We start from the raw sequence: 26,023 nt of genomic DNA on the forward strand, positions 1-26,023 counted from the left end.
CTTTGTCTGGGCCTCCTCCTCCATTTCCTGTTTCAGGAATTTATTTTCTGCTGCTCCCCACCCCATCCCACCCCCTACCTCTTCTTGTTAGTGGTGGTGGTGGTGGTTTATGCCTTTCTTCTTCACTGTTATGGAGAAGGAAGTGGCAACCCACTCCAGTATTCTTGCCTAGAGAATCCCGTGGACAGAGGAGCCTGGTGGGCTGCTGTCCATGGGGTCACACAGAATCGGACATGACTGAAGCAACTTAGCATGCATGCATGCATTGGAGAAGGAAATGGCAACCCATTCCAGTGTTCTAGAGAATCCCAGGGACAGAGGAGCCTGGTTGGTTGCCGTCTATGGGGTCGCACAGATTTGGACACTACTGAAGCGACTTAGCAGCAGCAGCAGCAGCTTCACTATTATTTTAATAGAGTGCTTGAAAAGGAGAGGGGGTGAAAGGGTGGGTCTCAATTAGCCAAAACTCTTCTAATTGTTTCATGTGTTAACTCTTTCAGGCTATCAAGTCCCCAATATTATTTTAGATATTCAGCCTGGAGGCAACCATGTGATTGAGGATTCTCACAAAAAGGTATGTTGTCAAGCCCCACTAAGGTGGTAGATCCCCAAGTAGTGATGTACTGTGGTTACACAGGGTTGTGCACGCTACTTCACCTGCTGTTGGGTCTGTGGCTTAGACTTGGAAGAGGAGAAATGCTGAGTGAGTAAAGAGGAAAGGTTCCTGATGAATGAGCTCTGTTAGAGAAAGTAATGGAATCTGTCTTTGGGAGTTTCCACCTCTGTGCCAAATAAAAAAATTCTCTTACCGTAAATTGCTGATTTCATAGTTACATGAAGACGGATAGACAAGGAGAGACTTGGGACACTGCAGTTTTACCACAAAGGCCTTCTAATTTTTTTTTAATGCGTTTCTTTTAGATTACAGCCCAAATTAAATTCCTGTATGAGGAACTTGGACTTGACAGCACCAGTGTTTTCAATAATCTTAAGAAATATCTAAAATTCTGAAATGCTGCTTTCATTGGGAACTGGAAACACATTGAAGTCTTTCATAGTCATATTTCCAACTACGTTCACAAAAGTGAGTTTTTTAAGTTAGTAAATAATTTTTTTAAAATGTTATCCTCCATCCAAATTTGGTTTCATAAATAGCTCACTTGCTTATACGAACGTCTCCACCGAGGCACATGCCCCTTAACCCAGGAAAGTAATTTTCTAACCATGCTGCGTAGAAGCACATAGAGAAGGGAGTGAGGGAAGGGCTGCTGACAGCAGAAGTCTCCCCCTTCTCCTGTCAGAACAGCTTAGTTTTACTGTGATATTCTTTGAACAGTTTACACATCAAGGTCCTATTTCTGCTAGTGAAAAATTTTAGGCACTCTGGCAATTAAGTCATCCTCCAGTTTCTATACCTGCATTTTATGGAAGAAGGTAACGTGTTTCCCATTAAAATTCATTAGATCTTTCTAATCATCCGTGCTTCCCATTAAAATTCATTAGATCTTTCTAATCATCTGGAGTCCTAGGTGCTCTGATCATCTTTTATTGATGTTATTTCAAAAAGTTACAAGTACCTGCAAGTGATCATTTTCTTTTAAACATTTTATTATTCTTGAAACACATTTAAGAACCTTCCCTAAAGCAGTTTCACTCAAGTTACAGAAATATATCAGAATTAATGGCCATTCGGGACTTCCCTGGAAGTCCAGTGGTTAAGTCTCCACTCCCAGTGTAGGGGGCACAGGTTTGATCCCGGGCCAAAGAACTAGGATCCTACATGCCACATGGTGCAGCCAAAAAAAAAAAAAAAAAAAGAATTAATGACCACTCATAAAGTTTACCCAGAGCATGCTGCTGTATGTGAAGTTACTGCAAATGCTTAGACTAGAACGGAATGCCAGTGTCTCCATCTCTTTCATAGAGGTGCCTAACACAAGCTGTACAGTATGTTTAATACCCTGGAATAGCATGCCCGGTTGGAAACAAAACATCTATCTTTGAAAGCTGTTTGACGATGAAGGAGATTCCCAGTGTTGTATTCAAGGATGAGTCCTTCTCCACTGGCCAGTGTGACAGCATGCGTGTCAACTTCACGGCCACTGTAGGCAGAATTGGTACTTAACCTTATCCTCACTCTTGTGGGAATATTTGAAATCATTTCCTTTAGATTTAGCAGTGATGATTCTCCAAAATTCAGAACCATGAGGAAGACTTTGTTTATCCCATCCAGCTCTCTTGTGTACATGATAGAATGGTTGTCATTCCTCAAGTAGCAAAACCACCCCCTGCTGAGGAGCAGCTCATTGGCATGAAGCAGGCTTAATTCTTGATATAACTTCAGTGCTGATCTGGGCTGAGTCTTTTGGACCTATTCAAAAAAAAAAAAAAGAATATTAACATAAATGTTTGATTCTTAGAGTATCCAGAATTATTTCCCAAGAAAACTTCCTTCAATTTTGTCCCTTAAAATAACTACTAAATTTTAAGTATGACTAAGTAGGGAAGCATAGTCCAAGGGGTAGCAAAGAATCAGACAGGACTGAGACTGAACCGGATGGTTTATTTAGCTGCTAATAGCAACTACAGGTAGGGTTTCACCTTGTCTGGAAGTCCTTGCAGAGTGCACAGTTTTCTGCTACATTTTGGCCACAGCTGATTTGGACGTCAAATTTGACTCCACTAAATGTCCATATCTAATTTAACGGATATTTAACTTGCCCAAATAAATCCCTTTATGCTACATTTAACTGGCAGAAAAGCAGCCATCCTGGCCATGGACTCCAGGGACTTCTGTTGAATTGGGGTTTCTCTGTTCTCTTTTGTAGAATAATGTGTAGGTTGGTGTAACTTCAGGAGATGCTAGTTATGAACAGAAAATTGCAAAAAAGGATGCAAAGCAAAATGCTGTCTGAAGTGAAAGAGATTGCACTACATTTTTTTTTTACCCATAAAAGTAATATATGTCCATTAAGATTGAGGTAAATTTTATAGCTATATAAAACAGACATAATTTAATGTTATGTTTTTCTTGTTTTTTTCCTTTAACATTTCAAACATCTTCTGTTATTAAATGTCATTTTAATGGCAGACTAATAACCCAGTTGAATGGTTATACCATACTTAACCATTTCCTTTCATTTTGACATTTAAGTTTCTAATATGCTTCCCCCAAATTTGCATTATTTATTTATGACACAAATATCAGAAAGACAATTACTGTGTCAAGGAGTATGGATACTTGATACATAATGCCAGATTTGTCTTCATATAATCTGTTACCAAGTCAGTGATAATATTCATTCATTATAGTCTTGCCAGTCATGTTGACTTCAGCAGTAGTGGTGGTTATTTGGGGCAGGTGTCTAATGTGTGGTATTTAATAAATGTCCAAAAAAATGTCTATTCTGTGTTTATTAGGTACAGAGGTATTTATGGTACATGCATATGGTATATGTATATGACTTGTCAACTTACTATTAACATTTTGTATAGCCTTAGATAATGCATGAAAAAGCATAGTTCAGTGCCACTTACATAAAAAGTGCCCAGTGAGTGTTGTTACTTTTATCTACTTGATTTACCACTTTCTAGAGGTATGTAATTGTGATTTCTTAGTTTCTCTTTGCAATTCTCAGAGTACTTGTTTTATATATTTTGAAGCTATTGTTAGATGCATAGATTCCTGATTTATAGTGGAATGTTCTTTTATCAATTCTTGAAAACTGCCTTTGTCTCATAATGCTTTTCATATTGAATTCTATTTTGTCTGCTATTAAATATTTCCCCACCTGCTTTTTGTAACTTTATTTTTTAAAATAGACAATGCATGCGTACAATACAAAATTCAACTATCAGAATAATATACAAATAAAATGGTTTTCTTCAACCTCTTCCTCTAGCTTTCTATTTTCTCTCCCAGAGATATACTCTTACTGGGTATATATTCTTCCATTTTATGTATCATAGGAAATGTTATAGTCTGTACCTATGCAAACATAGGTAAACATACTTTTTCCTTCTTTACACAAATAGTGGCATGTTACCATTCTGTAGCCTTTTTTTATTATTATTTAGTAGGTCAGAGGTCATCTCATACCAATCCACTCTGGATATGATTTTAATATGCATTAAAAATTGCATACTTATCTCTTGTATAGATTAACTGTAATTGATTCAACTGGTTTTCTATTGATAAAATATATAAATCATTTCCAGAGTCTTCTGGAAGAGATATCTAGGAATGAAATTACTAAATTAAAAGCTATATGCATTTTTTTGTTTGGAAAGCAATAGTCAGCTGGCAATCTTTCTGGGCCCTTTCGTTTTAGCTATGTCTCTTATGTCAGATTTTGTCTTTGTTTTCTAATCCAAGAGTTTTTATCTTTTAATAGGTGAATTTAAGCCATTTATATCTGTGATTACCAGACATAATCCTGTAGCCTTATTTCATCTTTTATTTTAATTGCATTGTTGTTTTGTCTTCTTTCTTTTAGCTTTTTTTTGGATCGCTTGGCTTTCTTTATGTACTTTTTTCCCCTTCTAATATCCTTTAAAAATTATCATTTATGTCTGTTCTTCTAATGGTTACCCTTAAAACTGTAATGACCATTTAAAAACATTTTTCTTAACACAGCAGTGCTGTTGAGTATAACTTCCTGCAGTGCTGAAAGCTTTGTCCTTGTGCTGTACAATGTGGTAGCCACTAGCTACTGAGCACTTGAAAGGTTGCTCGGGTGACATAGGAGCTGAACTTTTAATTCTGTCTAATTTTAGTTGTCCCAGTGATTGGTGGTGACTGGACAGCTCAGCTCTAGAGTGCGTTACTCCGTCTCCATCCTTCCAAAGAGCATTGGCTCCCACGCCTGTGGCTCACATACTCGCTCTCACACACAGCCCTTCCCTGCCACTACCTCCCATATAGAAATACACCGCTAGCATTTTTACTCCAGAATACCTTGTTTTACATTATATATCAAAAGTTATTCATCCTTAAATTTTGCTGATTCCTTTCCTCACTATATTTTATATATCATGTCTTCCTTTTAGATTCCTTTTGGTTTTGTTGGAGTCCCCAGTTTCTCTTTCAGAAACTGGCTATACATGGTAACACTTCTGTCCTTGTTTTTCCATTTTTGCTCTTGAATGCCAGTTTAAGCGGATATAGGATTCTTGCTTTAGAATCAAGTTTGCATTACAACTGTGAAGGTCATGTTCTACTGTGTTTTAGTATCTGGTTGAGAAAGCTGATGCCAGTTCAATTTTTAGTCCTTTTCTCAGGCAATCTGTTTTCACGTTTGATTTCTGTGTATTTTTATGGTTTTCCCTTTTTTCCTCTCTGTTCTTTTCTAGAACTCACTTTTTGTTATATGTTGGAATTCCTAGATTTATTCTCCACATATCAAAAATGTTCTCTCTATACTGTTAACTTCTTTGCCTTTTTTTTTTTTTATTTCCCTTGAAATATCAATGTCTTTGTAACTGGTTCTAATAACTCTTTTATGACTAAGGATGTTAATTTACAATAAATACCATATTTTATTGCCATCCATTTGCCATCATTTCATTTATAGTATTTTATATTTTGGTTGTTTATTAAAATACAATCATGTTGTATTTTAAAAAAATCTTCTTTGCCTTTTTATAGTACACCCTGGGATAAAATCTTGCATCAGTTTTCCAGCACAGTAATTAGGATCTCTTATTTTATTGTTTATTTTGACAATATTTTTACATTTCTAATATATCAAATCGCTTCTTTAAAAGAGTTAAGGGACTACATGAAACAACCTACCAGGGAAGGGGTGATTTTATGAGTAATGAAGTCTTAGGTCATTATTTTCTTTGCTTTCTTCAGTGTTTTCTTAGTGCCTCTCATGGTCTTAATTGTTCTCAAATGTAGTGTGATGTTTGGTGATTCATTTACTTTTGTATTTGATATTCCATGTTTGCCTGTCTTCAGTTGCCTGTCTCTAGTAACTGCAAAAAACCACACTGGAGGTAGGTCTGGTTTGTCTTTGGGGGTGTGGGGGTTCTTTTCCTGCTTAATAGTAATCAAACCTAGGGTCCTGCCCTCCTTTTAAGGCCTCTGTGAATTGAGGAGTAAAAGCGCTCATTTCTGAGATCACTCCTCAGTGAATCCTCCCAGGGACATCACTAGAACTGGCTTTTCTTCTGCGGCTTCTCTTTCTTCTGTGCTTGCAGAAGTTTACCGCTGTCTTGGGCTTTGCTCTACTCGTTCAGCGGAAGTCTGATCACCAGTCAGGCCCTGGGTTTCCTCCTCAGGCAGATTCTTGGGCAGCCAGTCACGGCGGCGCCGGGACAGTCCTGCAGTGCTCTCGCCTGTGCCCGCCAGTGCTGTTTGCTCCTGTGTAATATTTTAGACTGGCTTCTGTGCTCTTGTTTCTCTGTAATCTTAACTTTACTTTCTATCTTCTGTAAATTAAATTCTCACCTTATTCTAGGGCTCTTCTGGAGGTGTTTTATTAAAATGGCATTCCCTGAGACCTTTGGTCACCTTGATTATGATATAGCATCCCCCCAAGCATGACTCATGATCATTTTAAAGACTTGACTAATCTGACCATTACTGTAATTGGCATTTACGTTTTCCCATCTGTGCTGGTGTACCTTTTTACGTAGGATTTCTTACATATCAAATGCAAATTGGCCTGTGGGAGTATTCTGGACATTTGGACAAAGTGAAAATCAGTAAGTACACTTAATCCAAAACACAAATGTTAAAATATAGATTTTTGTGTCTCAAGGACCTACCTACAAATTTATCCCTGAGGTGCTTGGAGCCATAAGTTGTGGAACCAGGAGGGTTTACCTGAAGTTCTATGTCAGAATATTCTGGGGAGTGTTTTCAGAATGCTTAGTAGATGCTATAAAACTTGTATCCTAGTTTAGAGTGTGTTTTCCCATGAAAACACCTGAAACTATTTCACATTTTTCTGATCTGAGGAAATGTGTTTGCTGGAATTAATGTATTCCTGTTTAAGAAATCTGTTTGCTGAACTTGGCAGACTCAATCACCATGAGAACAGAAAACAGTAAAGGCCAAAGCTGGAGGGAATGCTTTTCCAGAGCAGCTCCTTCTAGGGATAATTCACGTCTTTAGTTTCTGTAGGTAAACAGCCTTGTCTTAAGAATCTTGCCCTAGATTGATTTATCTACTTTCCTTCCTTCCTTTGGAGAGATAGGAAAGGAGAAAGGATAGCTGGCTTGCTGAAAGACCTCCATAAAATGTCCTTAATATTTCATACCTCAGAATTATTCCAATGATGAGTTGTATACCATCTGATAATGCTTGTGCACCACTTCGTATTTTCACAAAAAACATGACTTGCAAACTCCTTAAAAATGAAAACTACAAAAGAAGCCCTATGTGATTGATTTAAAGAACACCAGTTAAGTTTTGAGACAACTCAAGGTGAGTGTATGTTGTCAGCAAAAGAAACTCATTTCCTGTTTCTGGAGTCAGCATAAAATTTTCATGGATACTTACATCAACATTCACAGTATGGTAATCTGAACCGGTGGGTAACCAGGTATGATTGCCTTCAGAAAAACCAGCATTTGAGCTATTGTCCCACTGCATTGGTGACTTTGAGAAGAGAGTACCCTATATCAAGACCATAAAGAAAAAAACAGTTATCTGGTTATTAAAAGAAATGTTAATTTGGCCAAGATTTATTAGTAATAAGTATTTAATTCCCTAATTTCTCATCTAGTACTCAAATTCATTAGCATTCATAAGGAAAAGGCTTTAACATTCAGTAGTTAAAACCAGCTTTACACCTTATTGGAAAACAGTCTAATGACATCTTGAGTGTGAATAAACTACTAACTGAACATCAGTACATGCTTGGAATCTGCTGGTTTTCCCTAAAAATGAATAATGTCAGACTTCAAAATGTGCCATTTACAGACTCATTCTACTGTGATACAGCAATGGTGACTTCAAGTATACAGCCATGTACAAGTAAGCCTAGATTATATCCTTTTTAGCCTGGTTATTGTATGAGTACACACAAAAATTTAGGGGTTAAATAGAAGAGGTTTCACTTTGACCAAATATTAGGGAAATTGGATCTCACAATTTAAAGCTAACCATACAAATTACAGGTTCAAGATGATTTATCTGCTCAGCAACATAATTGTGAAATCCAGAGCCTCAAACAAAAAGAAAATTTAAACTACTCAGGCCTAAGGTTGTACATAACATTTGTTAACATAAAAGGAAGAATCTTTGTGCTATGGCCAAGCCAGATCTAGCAATACAGACAAGCACTATAATTGGTGTCCTTAACTCCATGTTTCAGGTAGAAGGCAATGAATAACATTCCAAACTCAAAACAGAGCTTCTTAAATCTTAGTTCACCTGAGAATTGGCTAGAAAATATTGTTGAAATGCAGATGCTGGGCTCTACGTGAAAAACTCACTTGTCTGGCTCAGGGAGCAGCATTTTTGACAAGCTCTCCAATCAAGAAAAGCTGAAAAATTATCACTGCCTAACAGTAAGAAACAAAAGCTAAGTAATCATGATTTGGGTAGCAGAATAGAAATAGTAAATTCTTTGATGTGGCAAAAAAATGAGGTGTAGTGCATGGTTAAGTTATATTAACTTACAGTATCATAGTTTTCGTTGAGATTTGCAGCTAAAATGTTTCTCATTCCAATTTCTTCCCCATAGTAAGTTATGGGAGTTCCAGGCAGTGTGAAAACAAGCATGTTCATGATGTTGACATATTTCTCTCCCAGACGAGAAGTCAGCCGGACATTGTCTGGTCCACCAGTCTGAAAGGCAGATACGTTTCTTTTTAAGTGCTCTATATAGAGTTTTCTAGAAGGTTTACCATTTCACAAAAAGTTCACCAGACAGAAAAACATGGTTAACTATGGGTACCTTGTATCAGCAAACATGAATTTGAGCCCTAACCCTGCTCCTTGGCTGTAAAATTGTGATCAACAAGATGATGGTAACCCTTTATTTCACGATGGTACTGCAAATAAGACGTAATTTATGAGAGTACCTATTAATATTTTCACACATTTGGATAAGAATACTGACAGGAATGGAAATATGTTTCCCCCTGAGGAGGGAACAGATGGAGGGACAGGGGTGAGGGGGAAGGATGGCTGAGACGGGGAGGGACAGGGGTGAGATGGGGAGGGACAGGGGTGGGACAGAGGTGAGGGGGAAGAACGGGTGAGAAGGGGAGGGATGGGGTGAGAAGGGGAGGGACAGGGGCGAGAAGCCTTCTGATGTATCCCTGTATATGTGTGAGATTTTTGAACTTTTCAAAACAAATTTAAAGTTAAATCAACTTTTACTTTTAAAAAATCTATAAGAAAAAATTTTATGGGGTTTTCTATTTAATATATTTCTTTGTTGGTGGTTTAGTCACTAAGTCATATCTGACTCTTGCGACCCCATAGACTGTGGCCCACCAGGATCCTCTGTTCATGGGATTTCCCAGGCAAGAATACTGAAGTGCGTTGCCATTTCCTTCTCCAAGGGGATCTTCTGGACCCAGGGACTGAACCCGGGTCTCCTGCCTTGCAGGGGGACTCTACCAACTGAGCCACCAGGGAAGGCCCATTTCTCTGTTAAATGTTCTAATTACATGTTTTAACAAGCCTTTCCATAAACCACAACTCAAATCTCGGGCATAAGCCAAGCATGGCACTTTCCTGTCCACAAGTGCTTTCACACCTACACTGTATTTTGTTTACCCCTTCACTGCAGTCCTGTTGGGTAATATTATCTCCATTTCACAAATGATGACACAAGCTCGGAGAAACTGCATCAGTTATTCAGGTCAGGGTTATAACACAAAACCAGCCTTTGAACTTGAGTCTAAAAATGGGAACTTAGTCATTATAATTCAGCAGAAAAAGGAAGTTTGCCTTTTTTTTCCTTCAGATCTACTAAAACTCTCTTTACAATTACCCTTCTATAGATCATTGTAAAGTATTTTTCTATTTTTATGACCAGAAAATTAGGTTAAACTTTGCCACTGTTCATTCTTTTCATTACTGCAAAAGCATCTGACAAGGAACTCTATGATTTCTCAAGTCTTCTGGACCTAGAGCACTTTCCTTTTTCAGAACTGAAATCAAGATCAGCAATGTACAGAGATCAGGGCTTCTCACAGCCCAGTGATATCTGAGACTTTCAGCATATGAAAAAACCAAGTGCTAAATCTCCATTATAAAATTTGTATAGAGGGGCACTTCTGGAGTGGTGGAGTAAGGACCACCAAAATCTCGTAACATGAAAGCAAGGAGAATGCTGGCAAAAAAAAAAAAAAATCTATATTTTCGGAACTTGGAAATGAAAGGCTTACAAGCAATCCATGGAGTATTCAAGAACAACAGCTGGGTCTCACTAGGAACAGTTAAGATTTGTGTCATTTTAACTGACACTAATCTCATGCCCCTCCCCTCAGATTCAAGACAGACTTGAAAACCAACAGTAACTGCAAAAGCCAACAGCCTAGTAAGCTCTGGAGGGCCAGAATAGAGTTAAAGTTCATCAAAAGCTCCATCTCTAAAGAACTGCCACTATTTAACCTTTTCAGCAGCTCACTTTTGGATGGATTTTTTTTTCTTTATCTGCTCTGACTCAGAGTGAGTATGCAAATCATCTTATCTGGAAGGCATTTGCCAAAAACAATTGATTACTTGCCAGAGGTGGGGTTACCAACCTGGGCCAAACAGAGACTGACCAGAAAAACTTAAAAGTTGGAAATGAGATGACCAGAATGGGCTTTGAAAGGCTCTGACGTTTTCCTGGAATCTAGAAGCCTGCACAGGTGCCCAGGGAAACTCTGATCTCTCCCTGTTGGCCAACCCTGAAGCTCTAGCGAGAGGAGAGGAGAGACCAAGGCAAAGTTGTAAGCTGCCTGCAGGAGTGTTGCAAGCATCCCTCCCTCGCCCGCTCCACTAACAGCCCCTCAGCAAATGCTGGGAGACTTAGTGGTTCGAGGCTTCTAAGGAATCTTAACAATCATTAGTGACCAAGCAGAGACTTCAGTGGCCGCACACGACAAATAACACAGATTTTTACAGAATTAATCCACGAAAGTCAATGAAGAAACAAACACTGGGGAAGGGGAGAATGTGATTTTCAAAATCTCTACACTGAAACATCCAGTTTTCAACAATCAGTAAAAGAATACAATACATGCAGAGAACCAGGGAAGTATGGCCTTAGTGGGTAACGACTTTGCTCGTATATGTGTGTTCAAAAATGTAAACCATATCTACATTACCATATCTCATACTTTAAAGTATGAGAACAGTGCTTTATCAGATAGATACTATCAGTAAAGAGAAATCATGAAAATGAACCAAATAGAAATTTTAGTTGATAAGTACAATAAATGAAAAGTTCACTGGAAGGGCTGGACAGATTTGAACTAGCCAAAGAATCAGCAAATGGGACAGATCAGTTGAGATTATCTGATCTGAGAACCCAAAGGAAAACAGTGAAGAATGACAAGAACCTGGTCAGGAGCTGGGATGGGCCCGACTCATTAAACCGTCACAAACTGAGGGGAAGGGGAAGGTCACTTACAAACATGTGCCCCTTGTTTCAGAGGTGATTATGCAGTGTGCACACCAGCACCCTGTGCTGAGCTGGGCATAAGGACTTACCATCCAATTAGGCCATTTTCCTTCTGGCATGTTTTCCAGCCAGGATGTGATAACCTCAGACACACTGTTGCCAGAAGGCTTGTCTAGTTTACTGAGGTAACTGTTGAAGGGAAAATCTGCTTCTTGGATGAAAGGCAACCCATAGTACACCATGGTCTCGGTGATGCTCTCTCCATGGGCTTCAGTCCCCATGAACCTGTAGTAGTGAGAAGTACAGTGTCGTCAGGGTCTGTGAGGAGACTGGGAAAGCGCTTGGCAGCTGCCATGCCTCATGGACAGGACGGGAATGAATGCACACTATTTAACCACGTCAGCTAGGGCTCACTAAGGAAGCAGAATCAAGCCAGATGAACAAGAAATGGCACACTGGGTCAACTGGAAATTTCTCAACATATTAAACCGAAAGACTAGCCTACTACTAAATCATGTCTAAAAGAAACACATTTGGGTCTCAATCAATACTGTTCTGTTCTTTCTAAATCTAAATGAAACTCAGCAACTTCCAAGAAGGCTTTTCTTTAGTAATTCTCATCACTCCACTTAGAACATACAGTATAAGCCTGCACATAAGGTAAGAGGGGCTCACCCAAAAAACTTCCCCTTGTATTTGAATCCCCATAAAGTCTCACTTTATTATTGGGGTGCACTATCAGTTGTTGAAAAGCAGACACTCTTCAGGGAACACATATTTGCCTGAAATGACCCACATCAATGCTGGCTTTAGCTGTTTGAGACATTACATTGAATGGATCAGTAGACAGTATCTGGAGCTGGGGTGTTTCAGTTCTAATCTCATCTCTGTGATCACTGCCTGTGTGACCATTACCTATATATGTCCAGAGTCTCAGTCTCCTTATCTGTAAAACAGCAACAGTTATCAGAGGACCTACTTCAAGAAGTTTCTTGAACCCCTTTTCCATTGATTCTATTGGGTAATCAATATAAACACCACAAGAGTTAAGTTCACTGAGTGTTTATTATGTGCCAGGCATCGTTTTAAGTGCTTCACAGACATCTCGTAATCTCACAACAACCTTATATGGCTGTCAGTTACCACTTTTTACTTGATGAGAAAACTGAGACTTAGGTTAACTAACCTTATGCCATCTCAAGGTGGCACAGCTATTATGCCTGAGGACTCCACTTCAGGCCCATCTGATTCCAAAGTTGTGTTCCTAACCATTATGATCTATTAACAGCTTAGCTGGAACATTTGCTTGCTGACAGGGCAAATAATAAAGACTGACCTTTAGATAATATAGTATCTTTTAATTAATTTTCACAAAATTCCTATAAATATATACTGTGACTGCATCGTTCTACAAAAGAGGAAACTAAATCAGCAAAGTTAAGCAACATGAGAGACTATAACAGGCCCTAGCATAACCGAGTTATGATGCACTGTTAATTGCGCGGTTTGTTAAATTATAACTGGAACCTCTTGAGAATGCGGGATTGTGAGGGATAAAGTGCAGATCACACGCTGTGCCTGTGGTTACCTGTATCGCCCTGGCTCCCTGCTGTACTGATTCATGGTCTGCCGGAAGCTGCGGACAATGTCGTGCATTCCCACCTGTGTGGTGGTGAAGTCATGGTGCAGCTGCGAGTAGTGAGTGACTGTGTCCTTTGAAAACAGGACAGCATGGTTACCACAATGTCATGTGTCAAATGCCCATAGCGGCCTCGTGTGGACTGTCTCTTCAAAGGACTCAGACCAAAACACACAAGCTTAAAGACGGTCCTAAGGCTTCCACTGCACAAGGGATTTTGTTCATGGAGAACACTCAATATTATTAGTATTTCATTTTGTGCTTAACTTATTAACTGTAAATCTAGTAAACAAGTTAAATTTTACCAAACAGCTAAACATTGATTACAAATGTATTTAACAAAATCCTCCTAAACATTTTATTGTCCCAAATGCTCCACATTTTTAAAGGCAAACAAAAGAAATTATCTTAATGATTAGAGTACATTATTACATTTGTACTTTCTCTGCTCACAAAATTATTAATACCATGCATTTAAATTTGGTTTTTTACCACTTTTGTCCTTTATTCTTAAGTTATACTTTCTCAGGATTTCAATAATTTTTCCTGATACTGATTTTGTGCTTTTCAAGGGTTATAATAATCTTCTAGAATCAAAGTAAGAGATTATGTCTCATACAAACTCAGGTTATAAGTCCTGGGTTAGGACATGGACAGGCTAGACAGTCCATGGGTTGCCATCCTTTCAGTGGACCCCTTTTTTATAACTGATTTTCTCTTGCTAGATCAAATGAAGTTTTTTGAAATCTCCAATATCTTTGGAAGTTACATGTCCTTTAAGTTTTTCTTGGGTAGTATACAAAATCCATTGTTCTGGTCATTTGTCTTCAGTGGAAGCATATGCCTATCTTCTGACATATTATAATTAGCAAGATTATTCTGGAATTTCTTCTCCAAGTATAAATGCTTCTCTTTGGGACAGCTGGCTAACATACCACCTTTTTTTCCCCTTCATTTTTCCTTTCTACTAGAAATCACATGCAAAAAAAAAAAAAAAAGGCTTAATCATGACCTTGGTTCATGACATGGTCTCATAATTAGCCCATGAGTGGCCAGCTTCCCTTTATTACTCAGATAAGATTATCAAGTTGATAACCATATGAATTTAATTTTACTTTCTAAAAAGGGAATCATGTTATACATAATTTAGATTTTTTTGCTACACATTATATCACTAAGATTGACCCATATTGCTGTGTGTCTCTATTAATTCATTTTGACATACTCCTGTATGTTATTTTCAAAATCTGTTATTTTGAAATGCATTTTAGGACTGTGATCTACTTGGCCACTGAAAACAGCCTGACTGTAGAATGGTGGTCAACTACAGGAATGAGAGTGGCATGTGATTATTACTGTGCCTCAGGTGTGACATGGGAGGGGGAAAGGTTGAGAACCACTGGTGTGAAAGCACAAAAAGCCCACATTCTGTTGCAGATAGGTTTGGTTGGTAATTCCATTTATCACCTGTGCCACCCTGATAAATTAATTTCTCTAAGATTTGCTAAATGGGAATCATGAAACCTCACAAGAAAAAAAAAAAAAAAAAAATGAAACCTCACAAGATGTTGAAAGAGTTAAATGGAAAGAGCACATAGCATACAACTGACGCTCAGCAAGTGTTATTTCCTTTGCCTTCTGCCTACGTGTCCTTTAATGACTGCAAAAGCGCCTGGAGAATTTAAGCCACCTCCCTTGAGCTTGAGTGAGTGACAGAAATCACAAAGTTATGGCCCTCGGTGGAGTCCACACTGTCCATGCCCTCAGAAGGTGATCTTTAAAGATCACTCTGGAGGGAGCCAATAGAAGGAAATACCTGGTCACATGCATTTGAAACGCCTGTGTTCCCTAAAGAAAATGATTCAAAGCACTTCTCATAGGCAGAACAGAACTCACCTCTGATAAGTGGTGTCTCAGGCTAAAAAAAATAATACTCTGATAACATTTTCAGAAAAGAAAAAAATACAAATAAGTACATATATATTTATAAATATATACTTATTTTTATAATATATATTAAAACCATGTATGCATATATTAATATGTTTAAAACGTTACCGGGATTTGGGTCTTATTCACTTGGGCCTCATCTCTCAGATGCTTTGCTTCTAGAAGATATTGAAGAGCATTGAAACTAAAGCCATCAACACCCTTTGAGAGCCAAAACTGTATAATTTCCTAAACAGGAAGAAGCAAAAACGCTTGGTTATATCAACAACACATTGTTGTCATAAGGTTTAATAAAAGTCTTATCTGTTAGTGACTTTCCATCATAAAACAGTCACCTCCACATATAAAAGTATCTATTTAGCACAGCAGTGTCTGAGCCTCATGAACTTTGGAATAACTATTTATGGGCTCCTATTCTTCCCTCATATTTGAATTCAGAATGTTACATACATAATTGATGCTATGAGCATGTTCCCAAAGTTTAGACTCCACTCACAATGAAAGAATGAAACCACAATGAAAGATAGGACTCAGGAGACACCGGATACATAGCTTATCTCCCCCATGTTCAGTTCCTTAGAAGTCACTCCAAACTGACAGAAAATAACCAATTAAGCAGCCAATCATGAAGGCTCTTCCACCAGACTGGGGCATTTTGGAGGGAAAACCTGCAGCTTTCATGTCTGCTTCCCTTGCCACTGACAGCAGTTGTTATTTAGTGAACCAGTTGAGGAATGAAAGAATGAGGCATCAACCCCAAATGAGTCAAAGATGGTGTGATACTGTTGGGACATCAAAGAAGTACAGCCAGTTCCCTGGCTTCAAGGCTTCAACACAATAGCTGGGGACACGTGATAGGGTTCCCTAACACAAGGCAGGACACGGTTCAGCATCATGAGAGGAGCTTCCTCGGTCTGCATGACTATTGGAGCACTAAGAAGATCAAAGCTAACATGGGTGGGCACAGCCATGTGTTTCCACTCTTCAGGCAAGGAAAAGCTAGAGCTTGGCTTGGGATACCATCAGAGAGTAAGCCTAGAAGAACATTCTGGACTGTTTTGGGACAGCATGAGTCAAGCATGGAGGCAGAGGATGACTTGGCCTGTATGGGGACAGTTAAGAAGACCAGGTGACCTTGAAGCAGAGGGCCCGGTCTCAGTTCCCTTCCCCCTGCCAACCCTTCCCAGCTGGGCCTACTCCTGCACCCACTGAAAGACACCCTTCTGCAAAGGGACAGTAGCTCTCCTTGTTCTCCTTTCAGCTCAATCCTTGCCAAGGGAAAGTTTCTACAGGAATGTGAACATCATATTTGGAGAAGGAAATGGCAACCCACTCCGTCACATTAGAGCAGTACCATAACTTAAGGTACTGGAGTGAAGAAGCCAATTTTCACCTAGTGAGGGGAACAGAGCTATAGACCTCAAATAAGGACTGTCCCCAAAATCACTTGCTAGATTCAAAGTATCTTTCTTGTATCTGCATGGGCATATGGGGCCTCTTGAGGCTGCAGGTCAAGGCTCCCAAAGGTTTCTCTAGGCTGAATGCACGGCTGACGTCAGTCCGTTTCAGGTGAAATTTTGAATGGCAAAGCTTAAACAAATTTTTCAAATCTAAGAGTAGACTCTGCTGCTGACAAGCCTGATTTTGAACCCAGCTGACCCAAATGCCCTTAAGCTGGCCCTACCCAGTGGAATTTCACTTTGGGGTAGAAGACCCACAAATCCATTCTTACTAGCATCCTTCTTCACAAATTCATTCATTCAATAAGTATTTGGGTTCCAGCTAGGGACCAGGCACTTAGCTAATAGGCCTTGGAACTAGAACCACATACAAAATACAACACAACCCAGACACAATCCTAGGTCTCATGGGTTTTTTAAGAATGCTCAGCTAGAAAAAAAAAAAAGAATGCTCAGCTAGACAAATATTAATGCAAAAATACTTAAGTCACAGACACGATAAAGCTTTCAAGGAGAGGAGCATGGTGACACGAGGGTGAAACAGCAGGACTTGCCAGGGAGGTCACTGCAGCAGGAGGGCAGGAAGTGAAGGCAGTTAAGCTCAAGATTCAGTTAGAGAAGCGCCAGACAGGAAGGCACCTCATTCATAGAACAGGATCCATCGTGGCTCTAAGGACCCACTTGGCATGAAGCTAACCAAGCTTAAGTTTTAGGACCCTTCACTGCATGGACCTCTTTCTACTCTCATTCATTTTTCATTCTAAATAACCACTTTTTTTTTTTTCCTGTACCTAATTTTATACTTTGTATTAAAAAAAAAAAAAACCCCAAGTTTGGAGGATGGATACATGTATACGTATGGCTGAATTCCTTCACTGTTCACCTGAAACTATTAAGATATTGTTAATCAGCTGCACTCCAATATGAAATAAAAAGTTTTAAGTTTTTAAAAAATTCCCAAGTTTTTATAGCCTTCAGATTTCATACAACTGGGGTCCACCCCTAGGTGGCGCTGTTTTTAACAAGAGAGAACAGTGGAAGAGAATCCAGTTCAGTTCAGTCGCTCAGTCCTTGCGACCCACTCTTGTCCCACTCTTTGCGACCCCATGAATCGCAGCACGCCAGGCCTCCCTGTCCATCACCAACTCCCGGAGTTCACTCAGACTCACGTCCATCGAGTCCCTGATGCCATCCAGCCATCTCATCCTGGGTCGTCCCCTTCTCCTCCTGCCCCCAATCCCTCCCAGCATCAGAGACTTTTCCAATGAGTTAACTCTTCGCATGAGGTGGCCAAAGTACTGGAGTTTCAGCTTTAGCATCATTCCTTCCAAAGAAATCCCAGGGCTGATCTCCTTCAGAATGGACTGGTTGGATCTCCTTGCAGTCCAAGGGACTCTCAAGAGTCTTCTCCAACACCACAGTTCAGAAGCATCAATTCGGTGCTCAGCTTTCTTCACAGTCCAACTCACATCCATACATGACCACTGCAAAAACCATAGCCTTGACTAGACAGACCTTTGTTGGCAAAGTGATGTCTCTGCTTTTCAATATGCTATCTAGGTTGGTCATAGCTTTTCTTCCAAGGAGTAAGCATCTTTTAATTTCATGGTTGCAGTCACCATCTGCAGTGATTTTGGAGCCCCCCAAAATAAAGTCTGACACTGTTTCCACTGTTTCCCCATCTATTTCCCATGAAATGATGGGACCAGATGCCATGATCCTCATTTTCTGAATGTTGAGCTTTAAGCCAAATTTTTCACTCTCCTCTTTCACTTTCATCAAGAGGCTTTTTAGTTCCTCTTCACTTTCTGCCATAAGGGTGGTATCATCTGTATATCTGAGATTATTGATATTTCTCCCAGCAATCTTGATTCCAGCTTGTGTTTCTTCCAGCCCAGCGTTTCTCATGATGTACTCTGCATATAAGTTAAATAAGCAGGGTGACAATATACAGCCTTGACTTACTCCTTTCCCTATTTGGAACCAGTCTGTTGTTCCATGTCCAGTTCGAGCCAGACATCCTGGAATATGAAGTCTAGTGGGCCTTAGAAAGCATCACTATGAACAAAGCCAGTGGAGGTGATGGAATTCCAGTTGAGCTGTTTCAAATCCTGAAAGATGATGCTGTGAAAGTGCTGCACTCAATATGCCAGCAAATTTGGAAAACTCAACAGTGGCCACAGGACTGGAAAAGGTCAGTTTCATTCCAGTCCCAAAGAAAGGCAATGCCAAAGAATGCTCAAACTACCGCACAATTACACTCATCTCACACGCTAGTAAAGTAATGCTCAAAATTCTCCAAGCCAGGCTTCAGCAATACATGAACCGTGAACTTCCTGATGTTCAAGCTGGTTTTAGAAAAGGCAGAGGAACCAGAGATCAAATGGCCAGCATCCGCTGGATCATGGAAAAAGCAAGAGAGTTCCAGAAAAACATCTATTTCTGCTTTCTTGACTATGCCAAAGCCTTTGACTGTGTGGATCACAATATACTGTGGAAAATTCTGAAAGAGATAGGAATATCAGAACACCTGACCTGCCTCTTGAGAAATCTGTATGCAGGTCAAGAAGCTACAGTTAGAGAATCCAGGGTGGGGCACAAATAACTAATTTACTCAAGCGGACTCTGACAAGAATGTAGAAAAACATTAAACACCATGCAGTTGTAAACATTAAGCTTTTGAGCACTGATTTCCTAGAATAAAGCTATTCATTCTCTTCATGAGGTCCTCATTCACTTTGGGGATCGCAGCACTGCTAGCTACTGAGCCGACATTAGAGAATGAGAAACACTGACCTCAGCATAGGCATATGGCCCTGGCAGGGATTTTCACTGTAGTCTGGTAAGAGATGTTATCATTGTTTGATGAGACAAAACTAAAAGAGTCGGATGCTTGTTTTTGAGAGTCTTTTTAAAAATTTTTTATTAAACTTTTTATTTTATACTGGAGTATAGCGAATTAACAATGCTAGGATAATTTCCAGTGGACAGCAAAGAGATTCAGCCATACATATACATGTATCCATTTTGAGAGGCATTTTACATGCTGAGGTCTTCACCCACATAATCTAAAATTTGCTAAATGGCTCTTGAAAAATATTTTCATTGTGCTATTTATTCTCAACCAGGTAAAAAAAAAGAATTCCAGATTTTAATGGTTAACCATCTCTTTATGCCAATTAAGCTCCCCTAGTGTGCTGGATGCAGAAATGGGCACAGAGCCTAGTTCCCCAGGTCTGGGTGACCCATGTAGGGACCATGGGACTCTAGGGACAGTACATTGTGTCTCCAATTTCTAACTAACTCCCATGACATCACACAGCCCTGGTTTTTCCACCAGGCATGTCTACATTCTTTTCTCCTTAAACAACTCGCTCCTCTGAGTGAAAAAGGAATCAGTTCAAAACCTTGAGGCAAATCTTCCCTTTTGAGGTGACTGACATTACTGGATCCATTTATGTAAAATGAAAGGTTTGGGACAAAGAAAGGCTCTGTTGTTCCATGTGATGATATATAAGACATCCTCTTGATAATGATATATACCCCAGGTCATCCGTCTCAAGAAAGAATGAGAAAGCATAGGATATTTCAGAAGGACAGAGAGAAAACCATATCCTCTGCTTATAAGCAAGGAAGGCAAACCAGCCCTACTGGTCTTCAGAAATCTGGGTAAAATTCTCTGCTGACTCTTCCAGAAGCAGGACATAGATCACAGGCTCCAGAATCTGACCCATAAGGGACTATCCCATCTCCCCCACTGTCTAGCTGCATAACTTAGGTCATATGCATGGCCTCTAAAACCTTGGTTTCCTCATCAGTAAAATAATACCTGCCTTACAGGAATTCTGTGAGGATTAAATGAGGTACTGCTGCCAGCGTCAGCTGATGCTTTGGTCTTTGTGCTGTGCTTAGTTGCTCATTCGTGTCTGATTCTTTGCAATCCCATGGACTGTAGCTTGCCAGGCTCCTCTGTCCATGGGATTCTCCAGGCAAGAATACTGGAGTGGATTGCTGTGCCCTCCTCCAGGGGATCTTCCCAACCCAGGGATCATACCCAGTTCTCCCACATTGCAGGTGGATTCTTTACTGTCTGAGCCACCAGGAAACCCCAAGAATACTGGAGTGGGTAGCCTACCCCTGCTCCAGGGGAACTTTCCAACCCAGGAATCGAACCCGGGTCTCCTGGATTGCAGGTTAATTCTTTACCAACTGAGCTGCCCAGGAAGCTTATACCTGACCTCTCTGCCATGTTTGACAACACAGACTAACCCTGTCATCTAGAAATACTCACAGGACTTAGATCCAGGATACCACACCCCTGGTTTATGACTTCTCTGTCTGCTCAACAGTCCTTTAAATATGTGTACTCCTTGGGGCTCCATCTTACACGCTCCGTTCATTTCATTTCACAACAGTGTTGACTCATTTATCTATCACTTACTGATTACTTGACAAGCACTTATACCAGCCATTTTTGACACCAGGGACCAGTTTCACGGAAGACAATTTTTCTATGGACAGAAGTTGGGGGTGGGAGGATGGTTTGGGGAAGATTCAAGCTCATTATACTTATTGTGTATTTTATTTCTATTATTATTATTACACCAGCTCTACCTCAGATCATCAGGCATTAGATCCTGGAGGCTGGGGACCCCCTACATATATAATAAGCACCACACTATCCTAAGTGCTTTACAAAGGTTAAACCACTTAATCCCCAAACAACCCCACAAGGCATGTACCGTTATTGTTCCTATTTTACCATCAGGGGGAATTGAGACACAGAGAGATGATGCGTCTTGATCAAGGTCATATGACAAGTAAGTGGTACATCGTAACTGGAACCCAGTGGTGCCCTTACAGGCTTTCCTGGTGGCTCAGATGGTACTCCATTTGTTATGTGGCCTTCCTTTCCTTTAATTTTTTTAGTTGGAGGACCTGCTACACCTGGCCATCATTCCCACATGACAACAACCCTCTCAAGATAAATGACAATTGGCCCTTTGGTTCACCTCAGCCAGCCCAGTTCACTCACCGATGTTACCTGCCTGACCTCTGAGGGCACTGTCCACATGGCAACAAGTCCCAAAGCTTTATCTCTGGACCAGACCTTCCTCTGAGCTCCATGGCATTCTAGCCAGCTACCCACTGAACACCTGGATGTCTCACAGAGAGCTCAAACACTACTCAACTGAGATCCCACACACACACACCCACCCTTCCCATATCTCCCATCCCAGGAAACGGACCTGCCACCCAGCCAGAATTCAAATCTGAAACCTGGAAGTCACACCAGACTCCTCTCTAAGGACTGCTGATGCCTCTGCAACCCCTACCCCACCTGCCACCCTCACTGGTCCAGCCTCCCAGCATTCTTTCCTAGTTACTGCATCACCCACCTCCCCAGTTTTTCTGCCTTCAAACCTGCCATATTCAAATGCCTTCATCACAAACCAGATTGATTTTTCCCAGTGCAAATTAAAATTATTTCCCTGCCCAAGACCTTTTAAACCTGAATCCTACCATGGCCTCCAATGCAGCTCATGATGTGGTTCCTACCCACCTCTCACCTCATCCGATCACACACCCCGTCTCGGGACAGCATGTACCCACAGTGGACAACTCCCAGCACCTCTACTGTGCTATGACTGTGCTTTCTCTCTGCTGGGGACACTCCCACTTGTGTCTCTTTGCTTGGCTCAGTCTTTCTCACCCTCTAGCTATCATTGCTTCCTCTGTAAACCTTACCCCAGTCTCTCTCAGGTCCCTGCCTTGCATTCTCCTACTTCGTACTGCCAAGAACACTCAGCACACTTTACCATAATTTCCCATTTGTTTGCCACCCACCTCCAGAATATATTATTATAGCCCATGATGGTTACAACATGGGTCATTCTTTCTCACGCTCTAGGAATCATTGCTTATATCTGCATATCTATATCTAGGTATACGCTCTATTTCCCATCTGTTTGCTGCCCACCTCCAGAATATATTATCATAGCCCAGGATGGCCACAACATGGGTCCATCTTCAGAATCAGCCTGCTCTGGGATATAGCCAGTACACAACACATGCTGTTTACTGAGGGAATGGTTTATAATGAAGTGCATGGCATACACGTGGTATAACGATGCTACAGTGATGAGCATCAAGCACTGAGCTGGCTTATAAAGCAGGTAGTGAGTATCTTTTGTTTTGAGTTGAGCTGCTTGTTGCCATCAATACCGTGCTCAGTAGGGGCAGAACAGAGCCATTACTTATGCTCTGCATCCCATCTTTAGCCAGGAGGGCATCTTGGTTCCCAGTCACCAGTTGCTGTAAATACACTAACTCTTCTACTCCAGGGCTCAGCCTTCCCACGTGGGTGGTTTCAGGAATCAGACTGAGCCCCAGACATGGGGCCAGTCCATCTGGAATCTCTTCCCTGCTCGGCAGCTTGTCTACTGATCACTTCTCTGGGCCTCAGTTTCCTTATTTGTCAGATAAGGGATTTGGAGGGCAAATAAAAAACAAACTGATCAGAAAGTTATAAAATACTAGACAAATATAAGCCACTCCTCCTCTGAGAAGACTTCCTGACTTCTCTAGCTGAAAAAGCTCTAGCCCTGGAAGGTTCAGGGCACAGCCAAACCCCTAATGGCCAGTGCTAGGGAGAGGACAAAGAGGACGAAGAAGGATGCTCCGTGCTGGGTGTCCCCGCCTGCCGGCCTCCCACCGTGCAGATAAACTGAAATCTGATGGGAGCCCCAAAGAAGAAGGCTCAGGTCCTGAGTACAAGCTGGCATGCAAGCACAACTCATTCCAAATGCCTCCTCACCACAAATTCTCAGGGTTGCAAATTATTAACCTGCATAACTCTGCTTCAAAGATAAGTGCTGCTCGGGGGAGGAGGATGTCAGAAGTCCCTTCATGTGAAAGGTCCCTTTCCAGGAGCAAAGAGCCTTCCTTTACAGCATTCAGCCTTTCTTATTTACTTCTAATAGAAAACCTTCTAAACCAGCCTTGCAAAAAAATGTCTAACCTCTCCAACCAGAGGCAGTAATGATTCATCTCAAGAGGGATTTCATCCTGCAATGCTAGTAACTAAGGCTCCTATTTATGTCCTCCACTACTTGGATGCCTTCAAGAGAATTGCTGGGTTAGCCAAAAGAGAATTTATTGCTGGCACATTTTTGCAAAATTTATCACATTTGTCTAAACATCTCCAGGCAATCTATCAATATTGCCGCAAGGAGCCTGGAGAAATCCACTGCCTGATAAACCAACTGGTTTATGCTCCCATATACGAATTTCCAATTACAAACCTTCTTACAAAAACTGTGTAGAAAAAGTGAAACAGAGAGAGAAGCAGTTTGCCTCAAATTAGGCATGGGGCTGTGGTTAATTTAAGTACATGGATGCCACAATCTCGGTGCTTGGGTTTGAATCTTGTCCCCTTAGTCCCAAGGTGGGTGGTGTCACCTCTTTAAGCCTCAGTTTCCTTCTCTGTGAAACAGTCGTGGTCATAAAATCTCCTAAGTTAGGTTTGTTTTGAGCATCAAATGAGATGATGCTGGTAAAGCTCTTGGCAAAAAGTAAGTGCCTAATAAGAGTGGGGGGTGTGATTGTATAAATGATCTTCAGTGATGGAGAAGAGGAAAGTTCACACTCCATCAGAGAAGTTTAAAACTAACTGCTTGTTAGTGGGCTGGCTGTGTCTACCTCCCCTCCCCCAAATGAGACACGGCTGCCATGACAAGGAGCCTACTTCTCAAGATCTCAAAGCAATTCATCTAAATTCTGGAAAACATATGCAGTAAAAATAGCCTTTGAACTAAGGAATTTATAGGAATATATTTAACAAAAGAAGTGCAGGATATGTACACTGAAAACTAGAAGACACTGTTGAAAGCAACTAAAGGAGATTTTGAGTAAGTAGAAAGACATCCTGTGTCCACAGATCCGAAGAGCTAATATTGTTCAGATGGCAATACTCCCCCAAACTGATCCACAGGTTCCGTACAATCCCAGCAGGCTTCTCTGCAGAAATTGACAAGCTAGTAATAAAATTATCAGGGAAGTGCAAAGAACCCAGAACAGCTGAACAATCTTGAAAAAAAAGAACAAGGTGGTAGGGCTCTCCCACATCCCAATTTCAAAACTTACTATATAAAACTATAGTAATCCAGACAGTACTGGCATAAGGACAGACATATAGATCAATGGAACAGAAATGACAGTCTAGAAATAAGCCCCGATGTTTATGATCAATTGATATTCAAAAGGGTTCCAAGATAGCTCAATGGTGAAAGAATAATCTTTGGTAACATGTATTGTTGGGATAACTAGATAGCTACATGCAGAAGAGTGAAGTTAGACTCCCTCTTACCATATACAGAAATCAACAAAAAGTGGATCAGATACCTAAGTGTAAGAGCTGAAACTACAAAACTCTTAAAGGAAAACATGAGTTAAATCTTCACAACCTGGAGTTAGGCACTGGTTCTTAAATGTTACACTATAAGCATAAGCAAGAAAAAAAATAGGTAAGTTGAAGATCACAGCAATTAAAAACTCTTGTGCTTCAAAGAGCACCATCAAGGAAGTAAAAAGACAACCTATACAAAGGAAGAAAATTAATTGCAAATCATATATCCAGAATGTATTAAAAAAAACACATAACTCAACAAAAAGACAAATAACACCATTTTAAAATAGAGAAAGGATTTGAATAGACATTTCCCCAATGAAAATATACAAATAAACTATAAGCACATGAAAAGATGCTCACTATCATTAGCTGTCAGGGAAACGCAAATCATAACCACAGTGAAATACCACTTCACTAGGATGACTGTTATCACAGCTAAGACAATAGCAAGTGTCAATGAGGATACAGAGAAAATCGCAACTTCATACATTGCTAATAAAAACGTAAAATGGTCCAGCTACACTGGAAAACAGTTTCTCAAGAAATTAAATTATAATATAGATACAGGTCACAGACATCTGTATAGATACTATATGATTCCATTTATGTGGACTGTCCAGAACAGGCTTATTTATAGAGGCATAAAGTAGAGTAGTAGTTTCCAGGGCTCAAAGAGAGAAAATACGGTATCCAGAGGGAGTGAGTTCTAACGGGTATGGGGTTTCTTTTGGGGGGTGATGAAAGTGTCTGAAATTAGTAGTGATACTTGCATAATCCTGTAAACATACTAAAACCACTGACTTACATACTTGAAAGGGATGGATTTTGTGGTATGTCAATTTTATCTCAATAAAGCTGTTATTTAAAAACAAAACAAGAACAGACTAAGGGGCACAGTGTTCTTAGAGACTCCAACAAGGCATCCTCTCCATCTGGCTGACATGATGACTTGTAGAAAGAGACCCACAGCTGCCTGCTCTGCTCT

General features: G+C 40.3%; 2 protein-coding genes across 15 annotated transcripts in view; one reads left to right on the top strand and one right to left on the bottom strand.

Moving 5' to 3' along the window:
- The window catches only part of PREPL (prolyl endopeptidase like), a 38,587-nt gene extending 34,698 nt beyond the window's left edge, over positions 1-3,889 (top strand). For all 12 annotated transcript variants that reach the window (XM_069583421.1, XM_069583424.1, XM_069583427.1 and 9 more), the window contains 2 exons: positions 501-574; positions 922-3,889. In XM_069583421.1, coding sequence (XP_069439522.1) covers positions 501-574; positions 922-1,011 — 164 coding nt within the window. In that variant the 3' untranslated portion in view covers positions 1,012-3,889. The remainder of the gene's footprint in view (positions 1-500; positions 575-921) is intronic.
- SLC3A1 (solute carrier family 3 member 1) overlaps positions 1,531-26,023 on the bottom strand; it is a 39,119-nt gene continuing 14,626 nt past the window's right edge. For all 3 annotated transcript variants that reach the window (XM_069583436.1, XM_069583434.1, XM_069583433.1), the window contains 6 exons: positions 15,277-15,396; positions 13,168-13,292; positions 11,669-11,864; positions 8,636-8,803; positions 7,511-7,627; positions 1,531-2,371 (listed from right to left, as the gene is read on the bottom strand). In XM_069583436.1, coding sequence (XP_069439537.1) covers positions 1,931-2,371; positions 7,511-7,627; positions 8,636-8,803; positions 11,669-11,864; positions 13,168-13,292; positions 15,277-15,396 — 1,167 coding nt within the window. In that variant the 3' untranslated portion in view covers positions 1,531-1,930. The remainder of the gene's footprint in view (positions 2,372-7,510; positions 7,628-8,635; positions 8,804-11,668; positions 11,865-13,167; positions 13,293-15,276; positions 15,397-26,023) is intronic.

The sequence above is a fragment of the Ovis canadensis genome, chromosome 3, assembly GCF_042477335.2.
Source record: "Ovis canadensis isolate MfBH-ARS-UI-01 breed Bighorn chromosome 3, ARS-UI_OviCan_v2, whole genome shotgun sequence".
In the NCBI taxonomy this organism is placed as follows: Eukaryota; Metazoa; Chordata; class Mammalia; order Artiodactyla; family Bovidae; genus Ovis; species Ovis canadensis.